The sequence below is a fragment of the Onychostoma macrolepis genome, chromosome 06 (assembly GCF_012432095.1).
Source record: "Onychostoma macrolepis isolate SWU-2019 chromosome 06, ASM1243209v1, whole genome shotgun sequence".
Lineage (NCBI taxonomy): Eukaryota > Metazoa > Chordata > Actinopteri > Cypriniformes > Cyprinidae > Onychostoma > Onychostoma macrolepis.
The window spans coordinates 14,649,745-14,665,456 of record NC_081160.1 but is presented as its reverse complement, the minus strand read 5'-3'; the positions used below and the strand labels follow the sequence as shown (position 1 = coordinate 14,665,456).

General features: G+C 34.8%; 2 protein-coding genes across 2 annotated transcripts in view; one reads left to right on the top strand and one right to left on the bottom strand.

Annotated features, from left to right (window-relative positions):
* stx8 (syntaxin 8) overlaps positions 1–2,967 on the bottom strand; it is a 54,733-nt gene extending 51,766 nt beyond the window's left edge. The window contains exons 1-4 of the mRNA XM_058778366.1: positions 2,813–2,967; positions 2,320–2,419; positions 2,148–2,242; positions 1,022–1,132 (exon numbers count right to left, since the gene is read on the bottom strand). Coding sequence (XP_058634349.1) covers positions 1,022–1,132; positions 2,148–2,242; positions 2,320–2,419; positions 2,813–2,829 — 323 coding nt within the window. The 5' untranslated portion in view covers positions 2,830–2,967. The remainder of the gene's footprint in view (positions 1–1,021; positions 1,133–2,147; positions 2,243–2,319; positions 2,420–2,812) is intronic.
* Positions 2,968–6,641: 3,674 nt separating this feature from the next.
* On the top strand, positions 6,642–12,057 carry LOC131542704 (TBC1 domain family member 24-like). Its single transcript, XM_058779618.1, has 7 exons — positions 6,642–7,092; positions 8,478–9,504; positions 9,620–9,772; positions 10,251–10,314; positions 10,414–10,509; positions 10,621–10,849; positions 11,045–12,057. The coding sequence occupies exons 1-7, from the start codon at positions 6,672–6,674 to the stop codon at positions 11,251–11,253; spliced, it is 2,199 nt and encodes a 732-aa protein (XP_058635601.1). The 5' UTR covers positions 6,642–6,671; the 3' UTR covers positions 11,254–12,057.
* Positions 12,058–15,712: the final 3,655 nt, after the last annotated feature.

Here is a 15,712-nt window from a genome sequence, read left to right as displayed (position 1 = left end):
GAGTCATTTGGAACAGTCACTTCCTCTTTCAGGCCACTGCTGTGTTGACACTGAAAATTTTACATTTATTGATCTTGTACATCCTTTATACCTTGCAATCATAAACATTTGGTTTTGTATTCTCCATCATGGTTTCAAAATCTGCTGATTTGTCACCAAAATATTATTACTTTAGGAAATTAATACCTTTTTTTTTTTTTCAGGAAGGATGTATTAAATTGTTTAAAAGTGAGAGTAAAGTACTGTTTTCAACATGGATTATAATTAAAAATGAGTCCTAAAGGATCACGGGGCGCTGAAGACTACTGGAAATTCAGCTTTGCCATCAGAGGAATAATTAAAATATAATAAAACAAAACAGTTATTCTAAATTGCAATATTACACAATAAAACTGTTTTTACTGTATTTTTATCTAATCAATAAAGCCAAGGTGAGCATAAGAGACTTTCAAAAACAACAAAGCATCATATCAATCCTAAAATCTTAAATGGAAATTTACAAACCAATTATTATTGTTTTTCATTATAGTGTGTTTTCTGTAAAGATGAAAAGACAAAGTAAGCAAGCTTAACATTTAAAGAAAAATCGAAATATTTCTGGCAAAAATTGAAAAATGATTATTCTGTGTGGTAAAACATCAACAGCGCAAAATCGGAAATACTGTTCACTAGCCTTAAATAAATATATAAATACACAAATAAATAAACAAATATAAATAATATCGTTAAACCATATGATAAATATGAAAACTTTTTTCACTTCTAAGAAATTAGTGATATTTCCAAAAGGTTGATGCTAATAATATTGATATAATGCCAATATATAATAAATACATCAATTGATATTATACAAAATTGCTAAAAATTTAATTAACACCAAATAAAATATGTACTTTTTTGTGTTGCATTTTTTTTTTAAATAATAATCATTTGCAAACATAACGTATAACAAACCCTGTGGTGTATCTTATTCATTAAACTTATATGGCCAAAATTTTCAACGGTCACAGAATGGATGTACCTTGATGGCTCAGCTTCTGTGATGTCTCCTTTAAAAGAGGCGTTCAGTCTCGTTTCTCTGGTAGCGAGGTCATCAACAAGGTTCTGTCTTCTGTCTGCTTCGGCTTGCATTCTAACATTACTCATTAAGGCTTTAAAATGACATTTATGATTGCATAATTATACTCCTCTCACAGAACCATTGCTAAATCATCATAAACATCTGTGACTTATGAAGATAACAGTAATATTTTCACTTTTATTTATTACAGTTGTTTAGGGCCAGTACTTTAATACTAAAACACCACTACTTCAGACCATACGGTTATTGGTTTGTTATTATACACTGCCCCCTACAGGTGCTCATAAGAAATCACACTTTTTTTCTCTTTATTAAAGGACAAGGTGATATTAAGATTCTGTGTTTGTTTAATCACCCTAATATCTTTTAAACCTGTATTCTAACAGGCATTTTATTAAAAATGAAAGGAAAATTTGGCAGAGTTTCTACCAGTTCTGCCATCACTCTGAGCTCCTAAAGCAACAACAAAAATATTCATAACCTTTTTGTCTGAATCATAATGCCAATAAGCAGAACTTAAGAGCCAGTCTGATTCATGAACCATATTAACTGTTCATTGAAAAGAACTGGCTCAAAAGAAAAAATAAAATAAAATTGTTCATAAACTGGAGAGAACTAGTTCTTGAGTAACAAGCTCATTGTAGGGCAGGATAATCAGCAAATAATAAATTCAGCTTTGGTCGGTTACTCTATTATATGACTTCATAACACTTATTTCATGACTAGAATGCAATAATATTATAGTATTTTTGTGTGGGGGTTGCCTTTTCTAGAGGTTGAAACGCTAAAAAATGTCTGAATTTGTGACCTGCAATAAATAAATAAACAAATAAATAAATACTAGCATGTATGTTTAAAACTATTTTTGGATGAACTACAATGTATACAATATTCAGCCTCAAGACTGTTGCAAAAATATAAGACATTAATTAATTAAAGTGCAATGTAAAATATACCACACTCTTCCTCTGGATCTCTCAAAATCTTTGGACCTCACTCTCAGCTTTTGAGAAGCAAGAAATTAGTATTAAGTGTTTTTTTTGTTTGTTTTTTTTGGAAAGGATACATACGCCGTTGAGCAGAAGCCCGATTCAATGTCTCCTTGAGCTGTGCTATATTCTGTTTGAGCTTCTGTAATGATGCTCTCAGGGTCATGTTGAGCTACAAGTACAGACAAATATAAGATATACAGCCATACACATATGGCTTAACTTTAGTGTGTCTTAGAGTGTCTTTACCTTGGCTGGGTTTCCTCCAGTCCTCTGCTGTCTGTTTCTTTCATGGATGTTTTCTGCAATTTCTTGAGCTAGCCGACAAGCTGCATCATAATTCTGTAACCTAAAAATGAAAAACAAAACAAAAATGTCAGTTTGGTAAAAAAATAGTTTTACACCTGACACAGCTTCCGCCAGTTTTCAAATAATTTAAATCACAAGATTGGCATCAACAAAATCATGTGACAGATCTCAGAAAACCGGCCTGGCAACATTTATATCAGCTGTTCGCCGAGTAAAAACATATATAAGTACACAAACACAGAATCATTTATTAAAGTATAGGGTGTGACGAGCAATAAAGAAATTAATACAGAGATAAATTCAGTCTGAAAGGATCTGGCTGAATACAGATCCACTGAACAAACGTTAAACAGCAAATTAAGTTTGCTGAATTCTACGACACAGAACTGTAGACCTCACATGTTTATAAACGATGCGAATTTAAAATGCATACCACAAATCCTGTGACATATTGCGGCACTGTCGTTTCAGTAATAAAACGCGTTTCTGTAGAAACTCAGAGCAAAGTCACCAGCAACATAAACTGCGCAGAGCCACTTCCTGTTTGGCCGTGACGTCAGACGGTGGCCTCTTACAGACATCTCACGAGGCCTACACTCAAAATTAATACACAGAAAAGGTTAAATAAACACACTGTAGACTTTCTCAAGCTTTAGGTATGCTAGCGTTATGTAGGCTACATTATCTCACTTATTGCACGATTAGTCTCAAAGAAATTAATAAGAAGACGAGAAATCTCGGTTTGAGTAGAAGAAATAGACCATGGAGTCAGAAACACTAAATTCAACCCGCACCTGCTAAATCAAGTTGTGAGAGATATTAATGAATGTTGATTGTAGCCATTGTCAATAGACTACTGATAGAATAAAGAAATGTTGAATAAAAAAAATAAAAATAAAAATCTTTACAAATAGTCCACAATCTGCATAAACCGGAGAACAATTAACTAATTGCTATGTTCTTATAGACTATTGATAGCCCAAATAATTTCACAAGAAATGTATCTGACCCTGCAATATTTATATATTTAGCTTAAGTAGGAGTGTAAAGGAATCTCTTCATCTTTTTTTGTCTCATTCCTCCAAGTTCAGATCTGTTCAGTCATTGTTTGAGTGATCTGTTGTGCTCAATGATTCAGAAACATTATATGCCCACTATATTATGGTCCTTCTGTAAGTTATCTGGGATCATAGCAGTTGTATGTTTTGTCATTTTTTTAATGACTGGGCAAGGGGCATTATTTCTTATTTTCTCAATATTTGTATTTAGACAATTATGCACTGTGAGACTGAAGATAAATAAGCATACACACACACACACACTCACACACACACATATATACAGTATATATACAACCCAAATTCCGGAAATGTTGGGACGTTTTTTAAATTTGAATAAAATGAAAACTAAAAGACTTTCAAATCACATGAGCCAATATTTTATTCACAATAGAACATAGAGAACATAAATGTTTAAACTGATAAATTTTACACTTTTATCCACTAAATGAGCTCATTTCAAATTTGATGCCTGCTACAGGTTTCAAAAAAGTTGGCACGGGGGCAACAAAGGGCTGAAATTAAACACAATCCGCAAGTCCTGTGGGCCAAGGCTCATTTAAAATGGACTGTTTCAAAGTGTAAAAGTGTTCTATGGTCAGACGAGTCCAAATTTGACATTCTTGTTGGAGATCACAGACGCCATGTCCTCCAGGCTAAAGAAGAGGGAGACCTTCCAGCGTGTTATCAGCATTCAGTTCAAAAGCTAGCATCTCTGATGGTATGGGGGTGCATAAGTGCATATGGTATGGGCAGCTTGCAGGTGTATAAAGGTTTTGGAGCAACATATGCCCCCCTCCAGACGACGTGTGTTTCAGCAGGACAATGCAAAACCACATACTGCAGCTATTACAACAGCACGGCTTCGTAGTAGAAGAGTCCGGGTGCTGAATTGGCCTGCCTTCAGTCCAGATCTTTCACCTATAGAGAATATTTGGCACATCATTAAATGAAAAATACGTCAAAGACGACCACAAACTCTTCAGCAGCTGGAAACCTATATCAGACAAGAATGGGACCAAATTCCAACAGCAAAACTCTAGAAACTCATAACCTCAATGCCCAGATGTCTTCAAACTGGTTTGAAAAGAAGAGGAGATGCTACACCATGGTACACATGCCCCCGTCCCAACTATTTTGAGACCTGTAGCAGGCATCAAATTTGAAATGAGCTCATTTTGTGCATAAAACTGTAAAATTTCTTTGTTTAAACATTTGTTGTGTTATCGCTATGTTCTAGTGTGAATAAAATATTGGCTCGTGTGATTTTAAATTCTTTTAGTTTTCATTTTATTCAAATTTAAAAAACGTCCCTACATTTCCGAAATCGGGTTGTGCATGTATATATATATATATATATATATATATATATATATATATATAAATCAGTCTTGAAAATTTAATTATGCGTTATAATCTTTCACAACTTTTATAAGGCCAGGCTTTAGTGTATTTAAATTTAAAAATATAATAATAATAAAATTACTAAAAAACAAAACAAAAAAACAAGCACATATACATTTTTTTTTTTTTTTAATTTCACAGATATAATTTACTGTTGCACACAAACAACCTTTTTAAAAAAATTATAGGCCCACTCTTTTTTTGATCTTACCACCATCAAAGACACTTGTTCACCCAAATGAGCGTGTCAATCATGCCCACCTCCAGCCCCTTTGATGAGCAAGTCTTTGAAACAGGGTGGTGGTGGGTGATAATGGAGGTAGAAGATTTTGTACGGTCATCATCTGAAAAAGCTATGTGGGGACCTCACTTTAAGACAGTGGTGGGGAAACAATGAAGTCCCCACAAGGACCACCTTTTAGTGATGGATCCCATCAGGAAGAGCCTGTGCCTGCCAGCCTCACTGAGGCAGAATCCATTCCAACTGGATCCCAAAAGGAAGAATCTGTGCCTGCCATGGAATCTGCTGAGGGAGAAAATAAGGATACCAGAAAATATAAAACAGCATCTTGTCAGGCATAATGTCTTGACACCTTTTCCCTAAGGCTCCCAAAGGGACCACCTACTACACCTTCCAGTACCCCAAAAGGAGCAACAGCATCCAATGGGTACCCACAAGGGTACCCAAAGAGAGCAATTTGCCCACCAAGTCCCATGAGGAGGCACCTGTGACCACCAAGCCCCCACTGAGGAGAAAACAGATGATCCCAGAAAATATGAGCATGCTGTTTTGACACTGTTCTTAAATTTCATTAAGAAGTTTTTGGATTAAAATGTTATATTTATAAATGTGAAATATGCTTATTTATATATTGATGCAAGTGACCTACTTTTTGATTAATTTGATTTGATGACACCTAATAAGAAGCAGCACAATGTTTACAAAATAAACCTTAACCTAAGTGTGTTAACATGTAACATTCTAACAAAAAGAACAGGTTTAGCATCTTATTTAATGCTATTAGCCCCCATTTTGAGCCTGACCATTTTGTTTCACATCCAAACATATATGTGTTTGAATAAATAACAGTGTGTTGAAAACAGAACTGACTTTTGAAATTTCCTGGAAAAACACGCATTAAAATGTGTCTGGTATAAACATTCTGTGACACTTCAAGAAGACAGAATTTCTCTGTTTCTAACCACATAAAATTAATTTCATATAGAGCTGGTCATAACAACTTTGAGAACTGTCCAATTCTGTCAATTTTTAATTTTTTTAAAAATAAAAAAATTAATACAATATATTTAAATATATAATATATTTTCTATTATATTTGTAATATTTTCTAAATATATTTTCTAATATTTCCAACCATGTTGTGTTTTTGTCATACATCCGTCCATGTGCAATAAAAGTTATAAAATATAAAAGTTATAAATGCTTAACTTAGTTATATATCCTTAGACGTTATTACGTAGTTAATAAGCAATGTCAGAAACATTCTTACATTTTAACAGATGGCACAGAAAAGAAATCTACAATATCTTTATTAGCAGTTTTATGTTGAATTTAATTACTAGACATAATTGTTGCCATGTTATAGCATTGGTTTTATTACAATTGTTCATATTCAAGAGCTAATATTTACACTGCAAAACAGAAAATAACAGAGGCTGTCTGAAATTTTCCACTGTGTATACAGTCGTACTACAGCCACATGGACAGGTCACGTGACAGTCACATCATCTGAACAAAACCCAGGTGTCTCAGAGCATCACAAAGAGAGCAACAAACCTACTGTGGACTTAACTTTAAAAGTGTCTTTGATGTGGGCGGTTGGGGCCATGCTTCAGGTTACTCCAAATATTGCATGCACCTATTTTGGCTCTACAAATGTGAATGTCCGGAATGTGGAGGATGGCAATAATTCACAGTATGCAGACCGGACAAACTGTGGCAGACTCCGTTCCCGATCTCTTTACGGCTCTGAGGAGACAAAACACTCAACGGGAGAGACTGACAAGGACAGAAGCCACATAAGACCTCGTTCAAGATCATTCTATGTTTGTGACACTGATGATGCAGGAACGGGTCATTTTAACAGATGCAATGCTATCAGACCAAGAGCAAGATCACTACACAGTGAGGATGGGAAAAGAAACACTGGCGGGACAAGTATCACTGCAAAGCCTCTGATCAAAATACCCAAAGGAAACTCAAGCAAACGGGCCAGCAAGGATTTTACAGGTACGTTAGTGAGATCTTTTTACCTTTGAAAAATGTCACCTTTTCGGTATTTTGGCCAGCGTTGATAAAATCATAAATAAGCACAAATGCTTGTGTAACACCTCTGAAGGCTTAATTTAATTAATAATTAATTATTATTAATTAACAGTTATCCTAAAATGAATTTGTGACTTTACTCCAATGTAATACATATTATGCAGATCAAAAAATTGAAAATTATAAGCTCATACCTTGTAAAACTACTTTTAAAAGGAAATGTATTGTAATAATGATTCTAACTGCAGGAAAAAAAATAAAAAATGCTGTACACTTCAAATGGATATGTAAAAAAGAATTTAAAAAACAAACAAACACTTAAATCAATCTTTTAAAATGTATTTGTTTGAACTTAAAAAAGTGAATTTAGTCAACACAACAATGTTATTAAAATATTGTTATTATTATTATTATTATTATTATTATTTAATTTACATAAAGTGAGTAATCTAAATTCCAGAGCAAGCTATTTTGTCAGTCCTGTGTAGCTATTCTGACAACTCATCACAGAAGTCTCTCATTTTATGTCATTTTATGTATTCTACACAGGCATACTCACCTCATTTATACTATGAATATAACCACATAATTAAAAAATATGTTTAATTACCGAATACAAGATTTTTGAAATGTTTAAAATACATTTTATTATTATTATTGTTGTTGTTGTTGTTGTTGTTATGACTGGTAATATGAATAATCATGATATTAATAATTACTATATTCAATTTCATAGACTTTATAATATTTATTGTTATAAATATAAATGTTGATCATATTAATGTTATATGTATTACAGAAATATTGCTGTAGTCTAATTGTTTTCTATTAGGTTTTATTCCAAAGTTGTATTTAGTATAATTTAAATGAAGCAGAAATTAGTAAATGTACAATTAAATATCCAATATCAGCTAATTCTGGCCAAACTAAATCTCTAACATGAGTTGATAAGCTGATTCCCCAAAGAACTTTTTTTTTCTTGGTGTGAAGAACATCTTAATAACCTTTTTTATTTTTAAATTATTTACCATAATAATCTAATGAACTATAAAGAACCTGCAATGCAATGGAAAGTTTCTTCATGGAACCACAGATGCCAATAAAGAACCTTTATTTTTAAGAGTATAGCTAAGGAATACTGTAGTGTCAGGCAAAATCAGACAAGAAAAAAAAAAAAAAAAAAGACAAGATGACAAGAAAAAAAAATTGGCTTGACAAATTATTTTTTACAAATATATTTATAATTTAGGGTTAAACTTTCTTTATGGTTGGGAACATAAGTTATAATATTATTGTCATTCAAGTCATGCTGCAGTTTTTTGACTTTGAGCAATTCAACATTTTAACAGGAAATAAAGGAAGTTTAAAGGGAGTACCCATGATGACCATTTCAGAGGTGGATAACTGGGAGATAAGCTCTTCTTCTGGGATGAAATACGGTCAGTATGTAGACTGGGAAAAGATCGACCCAGAAGCGGGCATCCGTTATCAGAAGATCCTCTCAAGTGATCACTATGCTCTCAAAGCAATGGGCCGTACAGGATTCTGGTCCATGCCTCATACTCTCAGAGCCAAGGCTTACCAGCACATCATCCACGGCATCGAGAGCACATCCACCACCGCTGATGTGAACACTTACCGTGGCTTAGTTAGGAAGCTCTTTGGGGAAATGCAAACAAGCACACACCCTTTCCCAAAGTTTATGGAGGATGGGGAAATTCCCAGATACTGCCTAAATAAAGCAGGTCTGAATTCAGTGAAAAAAATTCTCATTTGTATAAACCACCATTTTCCTGATGTCAGCTTCTGTCCTATTCTGTCCGCTCTGGTGTCTCTTCTCTTGCACTTCAGTGAGGATGAAGCCCAGTGTTTCCACAGTATTTGTTCCCTGGTGTCCTACACAGACCCTAAAAAGTGGTACATTGACCGGACTTTCCTCACTTCACGTGCCTCATGCATGACCTTTGGTGACCTTGCTAATAAATACTGCAGGGGAATCCGGAAGCTAATAGCCAGCTCTCACCAGAACCTGTTTGAGTTCTACTCTGACTGGATCATGTGGATCTTCGCCGATCTGCCTTTCACATACGCTATCAGAGTGCTGGATGTCTATCTAATGGAGGGCTACAAAGTTTTATACCGTGTAGCTCTTGCTCTACTCAGCTTCTACAAGGTCTCTGTGTCTTCACGAGTGGCCCACGTCGATGACTTCAGACAGGACATGAAGAGTTTTGTGCAGAATGTGGGACGGCACAGTACTATTGACGCTCTGCTTCAGAGGGCTTTTAGTATACAGCTGCCGACACGCAAAGAACTGACTTATCTCTTCAATGCCAACAAGGAGGCACTAATTCATAAGGACATCCACAATAAGAGGTGAGGGGTTTGTGAAGTCGTTTTTTGTGTTCTCTGCAATTCCCATTATATTTAAATTGTATTTTTCACATTGACAATAGAACTGCAACAAATATCTCTTTTTTTCCCCCCTAAGCTCATACCAAGCTATGGATTTCCGGGCCTTTAACTCCTCTGTAGTGACTGAAACAGAGATGAGGGTGGTCTGGGCCTGGATTCCAGAGCGATTTGCTCTGTTCAGTCCTGTGCAGCTATTCAGTACAAATATTCATGGCAGAAGTCTCTCCTCGTAAGTTATTATGATTCACAGGGACACTTACATGAATTATGCTATCAATATACAGTAACTTTATTATTTGAAAATATGATTTAAGTAGCTGTTTTTTTATTTTTATTAAATGGTTAAAATATATTTAAACATACATATAAATAGTAGTAATGATACTTATTATTAGAAATAATGTTTTCAGCAGCCATTACTGTAGCCTGTGATATTCAGAAATCGTTCTAATATGCTGATTTGATGCACTGTTGAAAACAGTTGTGCTGGAAATAAAATTATTGTGGAAACCATGATACTTTTTTCAGGATTCTTTAATAAATTAAAACTGTAAATTTGAAAATAACAATATTTATTTGAAGCAGATATTTTGTAACAATTTAAAAGTCTTTACTGTCACTTTTGACATGTATCCTGGTTGAATAAAAGTATTAATTTCTTTAAAAAAAAAAAAAATGTACAAATTTTTTTTTTTTTTTCCTGCTAGGTTTTATTCCAAAGTTGAGGGGCATGATCCAACTGTTGTACTCTTGAAAACTGAAGATGAGGAGGTATGTATGCTTTTTTCTTTTCATCTTACAGAAAATACATAAATACACAGTATTTTGTTAAATTTTGTTTTACTTTTGCTTGGCCTCATGGCAACACAGATTTGTGGGGCTTTCTTGTCTTCTGATTGGGCTCAGAAGAATTTTGATGAAAAGGGATTTAAGTTCTTTGGCACAGGAGAGTGTTTTGTTTTCACTGTAAGTCTGCATTTACCATCTGATTCAATTGATTTATTGTGCTTTAAACTACATGTTGCATTGTATACACAAGAATATGATTTTAATAAGTTCATCAAATCAACTTTTCAGCTACGACCAGGAATGGAATGGTACCAGAGTACAGTGCTGCAGATCTCTGGGATGTCTGACAAATGTGATTCCTCTCATCAGAATCAAACTCTCTCCACTAGGTCTCTGCTAAGCACTCATGTGGACAAACCCACTGGAGCCTCTCAGAACCAAAGTTACGAGTCTGCATCATTCTGCACATTGTCAACCTTCAAATTCATGGCAGGAAATGAAGAGACACTTTTTATTGGTGAGCTGTTTTTTTTGTGACAGCCTCTCAGGGTAATATCTGCATGCCCTGAATGCACATTTCACCTGCAAACGTGCTGTTACGCTGCCTATGTGTCAACATTACTGGGAAAATAGCCTCTTTCTTAATTTAGAATAAATGTTGTGTACACACTGCTTTACTTACGGCTCTTAATGTGTGGTCTCTGTCCTGCAGGTGGTGATGGTGGCCACGCGCTGCACCTGCAGGCTGATCTGACAGCTGGATCTTCTGAACACTGTGATACGTTTGAGAGTCCACCTCTCTGCAGGGGATGCTTCAAGATCCAGTCTCTAGAGGTGTGGGGTATCCAGCACTCTTTGTCTGTTCCACCACTGCTATCAGAGTCGTTGCTTGCCCACACGCCAAATGTCATTATGCTTTGAGACCTTTTTTTTTTTTTTTTTGACTGCAGTGTAGGACTATATGTACATTGTTGTGCTATTGCTGTATGAACAGTAAAAAATATACATTTAAGATTCAAATATCCACAATATTATTTATTTACATTTTAAAATACTTTTTTATTATATGACTTGTTAAATTATTTTAATATTTGTGGTCCTGTTTTTCACTGTATTTCTGGAATAACTAAAGTTTGTAAAGACTATTGAATAGAAGTTGTATAGTATTAAGTTTATTGAATACTAATAAACAACATTAAAAACTAAACCATTGTAAATAAAAGAGAGATTTACATTAGATGAAAGCAAGTGAAATGAAATATGGCTGTGGTATATAAAGTGGACATAAACGATGTGTAAAGGTGAGTAAAATACTGGTTTATTGCACAAAGCTGGTTACAATGGCAACTCAGGTAAATTTGAATTTAATTTGAGCAAACACTGTTTTTTCGGGCTCAAGAAAGTGAACTGGGTTTTAGCTGTGTTTAGTGCCTTGGTAACTTATGATGACAGTTAAACTTGCTCTGGAGCAGGTTTTGGAAAGCAATTGCAAATCAAACCTAAACCAATCAGTTGTGGGCAAAGTGACATATTTGATACAATAAAGCATAATCAAACATACCTGAAAAATCTAACCAAAGTCAGGTTCACTTCAGGTTTACTGAAATTACATACAAGTGTGTTTGATCAGGGTTGGAGCTAAACTCTGCAGAGCATTGGACCTTGAGGACCAGAGTTGTCCAGCCTCGCCACTCCCTCTGCATCTCTTGTTCCAAATTAAAGCAGTAGTTCACAGTGAAAGATGCTATTTATTTGGGAATTATATATTATTTACATTATGTCCTTTTCACATTGCACATAAGCAATTTTATTTTATTAATATGAAACGTTTTATTTAAATAAAAATAAAAGCTTAAGAACATAAAAGGTTTTTAAAATGATAGGGTGAATTTGGGTAATCTGGGACATTTTTTGCAATTTTGATTTCTGCGATTTATTTCGATATCTAACACATTAGATCAACACATTAGACTTTTCTGAAATCCCTAAGATGTTTTCTAACCACACCAGAAGAAATAATGTAGATATTATGCCCAGAGGAGACATGCCACACCTATTAAGTGTTTTTGTGCCCCCAAAAAATTCTGCCTGAATTTGATAATCTGGGACAGGTCACTTTATAATCTGGGACATATGTATTAGGCCTAAAAACAGCCTATATTCACCATATTTTATGCATGCCAAACACAATATCACCAATAGCTCCCTTCATTCTACTCTCATTCCATTGGTTTAGCTTCTTCGTATTTCTCTTATTTCCCCCTCGCTCTCTTCCTCGCTCTTTCCATACTATTGCCATCTCTTTTCCTGACGCTGTGGTGCCATTGCATTTTGTAATACATTTCATTGAGTTAATTAAAGGCCATGGATATTTTAGCTGACTTAATGACTGTGTGTGTGTGTGTGTGTGTGTGTATGGGTGTGTGTGTGTGTGTGTGTGCGTGCGTGCGTTTGTGAACAGAACATTTTGAACTGGCCTGAGCGCAGATCCCCCTCCTGCTCAGTGATTTTAACCGTTGTATATACTAAACTAACTGGGAATTTGGGAAATGAAACTAACGGTTTACTTCATCCTGATAACTTTGCTTGCTATTGGAATACGTTTCCCAGATTCCGTCTCTGTAGCATCTCTCTAGCTAGCTGCTTTAGCTAGCTGCTACCTACTGTGAACTTGTGCTAATGTTATAATCTCCAGAATTAACACCCATTTCTCATTATGGCATATATTAACCCTTGTCATTAGATTTATAAAGTCCCTAAATGCATATTTCCCCCATTTGAAGACTGTCCCAGATTACCCAAAGCATGCTGTCCCACATTCTCAATCATATTTGATAATGTGGGACAACAAAAAAATGTTTGAAAGAAAAAAAACTAAAACACATTTTCAACACTTTAATACATATTTTGTTGCATGAATAGATCACAAACATAATTTGACAACAATTAGGAACATTGTCTTATTTATGACAGATTTATGTCCTTAACATTAATCTAGTCAGAATCCTATGTCATTGACCTTGTCAGGCAATTCCCAGGGGAGCTTATTGATTGACAAGTGCCCCGCCCCTTTCTGTGGAAGGGCCCCCATGATTTTTGTCACATGACATCCATGCTAAAATTACAGTAAAAGTCCTGTTGACTAAATTTGATTAGAACTGGAAATAACAGTTTAGGTGTCCCAGATTACCCGAATTCACCCTATTTAAAAAAAAATTACATGTTTTAATTTGATATTCGCTTCAATTCTGATTCAGGCAAAATATCAGTGCTGGTACTACTAGATCTTAGTGCTGCGTTTGACACTGTTGATCATAACATACTTCTAGAGAGACTGGAAAACTGGATCGGGCTTTCTGGGATGGTACTCAAATGGTTCAGGTCATACTTAGAAGGGAGAGGTTATTATGTCAGTATAGGAGAGCATAAGTCTAAGTGGACGTCCATGACATGCGGAGTCCCACAAGGCTCAATTCTTGCACCACTCTTGTTTAGCCTGTATATGCTCCCACTAAGTAAAATAATGAGAAAGAACCAAATTGCCTATCACAGCTATGCTGATGATACCCAGATTTACCTAGCCTTATCTCCAAATGACTACAGCCCCATTGACTCCCTCTGCCAATGCATTGATGAAATAAACTGTTGGATGTCTCAGAACTTTCTTCAGTTAAATAAGGAGAAAACTGAAGTCATTGCATTTGGAAACAAAGATGAAGTTATCAAGGTGAATGCATACCTTGACTCTAGGGGTCAATCAACTAAAAACCAAGTCAAAAATCTTGGGGTGTTTCTGGAGACAGACCTTAGTTTTAGTAGTCATGTCAAAGCAGTAACTAAATCAGCATACTATCATCTCAAAAACATTGCAAGAATTAGATGTTTTGTTTCCAGTCAAGACTTGGAGAAACTGGTTCATGCCTTTATCACCAGCAGGGTGGATTATTGTAATGGTCTCCTCACCGGCCTTCCAAAGAAGACCATTAGACAGCTGCAGCTCATCCAGAACGCTGCTGCCAGGATTCTGACTAGAACCAGAAAATTTGAGCATATCACACCAGTCCTCAGGTCCTTACACTGGCTTCCGGTTACATTTAGGATTGATTTTAAAGTACTTTTACTCGTTTATAAATCTCTAAATGGCCTAGGACCTAAATACATTGGAGATATGCTCACTGAATATAAACCTAACAGACCACTCAGATCATTAGGATCGAGTCAGTTAGAAATACCAAGGGTTCACACAAAACAAGGGGAGTCTGCTTTTAGCTACTATGCCGCCCGCAGTTGGAACCAGCTTCCAGAAGAGATCAGATGTGCTAAAACATTAGCCACTTTTAAATCCAGACTCAAAACTCATCTGTTTAGCTGTGCATTTGTTGAATGAGCACTGTGCTACGTCCGAACTGATTGCACTATGTATAATCACTCTCCATCCTTAAATGTTTTAAATTCTTTTAAAATCGATTTTAAATCACTTTGTTTTTATTGTTGTGATTTTTATTATTTTAATCTCTTATTATTTTAATCTCTTATTATTTTTAATGACTATTTCACTTCCTTTTATGTAAAGCACTTTGAATTACCATTGTGTATGAAATGTGCTATATAAATAAACTTGTCTTGCCTTGCCTTGCCTTAATTTAAGCTCTTGTGGACCTAAAATGAGCTTTTGTGACTGAAAAAAACAAATAAACAAACTATTAATCATCACGGTTCGTTATGATATAAACTGATTTCAGTGCCTAAACTGGTTATTAAAAAACAGCAGATTTAACTCCCATCCAGTTGAGCAGCGTTTCTTTTCCCAGAGATGTATTCCTTCTCCATACGTAGCTGAGGAAATTAACTTTTCTACATCTTCGTCCGTCTAATAGAATTTTCAAAGTTATCTTTAAATCTGACATGAACTCTAATTGAACGATTTAACAATCATTTAATAAGGAACTTGTGGTTGTGCCGTGGACGCAATCGTGGTGCATTATGTGACTAAATGAGTGCACAGGGTTTCGGACAACAACCCTTACGCAAAGAAAATATATATTTCCTAATATATGAATGATCGATATATTAAATGACATAACGGTAGCCTATATTAGAAATTATACAATAAATATATTACAATATATTGAAAAATACATAAGGAATTACCGCTTTCGAATAGCCTATTGAAAAATATGACAACATATTTACTTATATGCTATCACAATAGCCTATATGTTATTTTATATTCAGTAATACACTTTATCACATTTAGATGTACATGTGATAAGATATGGTACTGCATGTGTAAAATATTGAACATATATTTACTCATGCAGTAGGCTTTATATCTATATATTTTCAATGCAGATATTTCTGTATATTAAAAAATATAAGC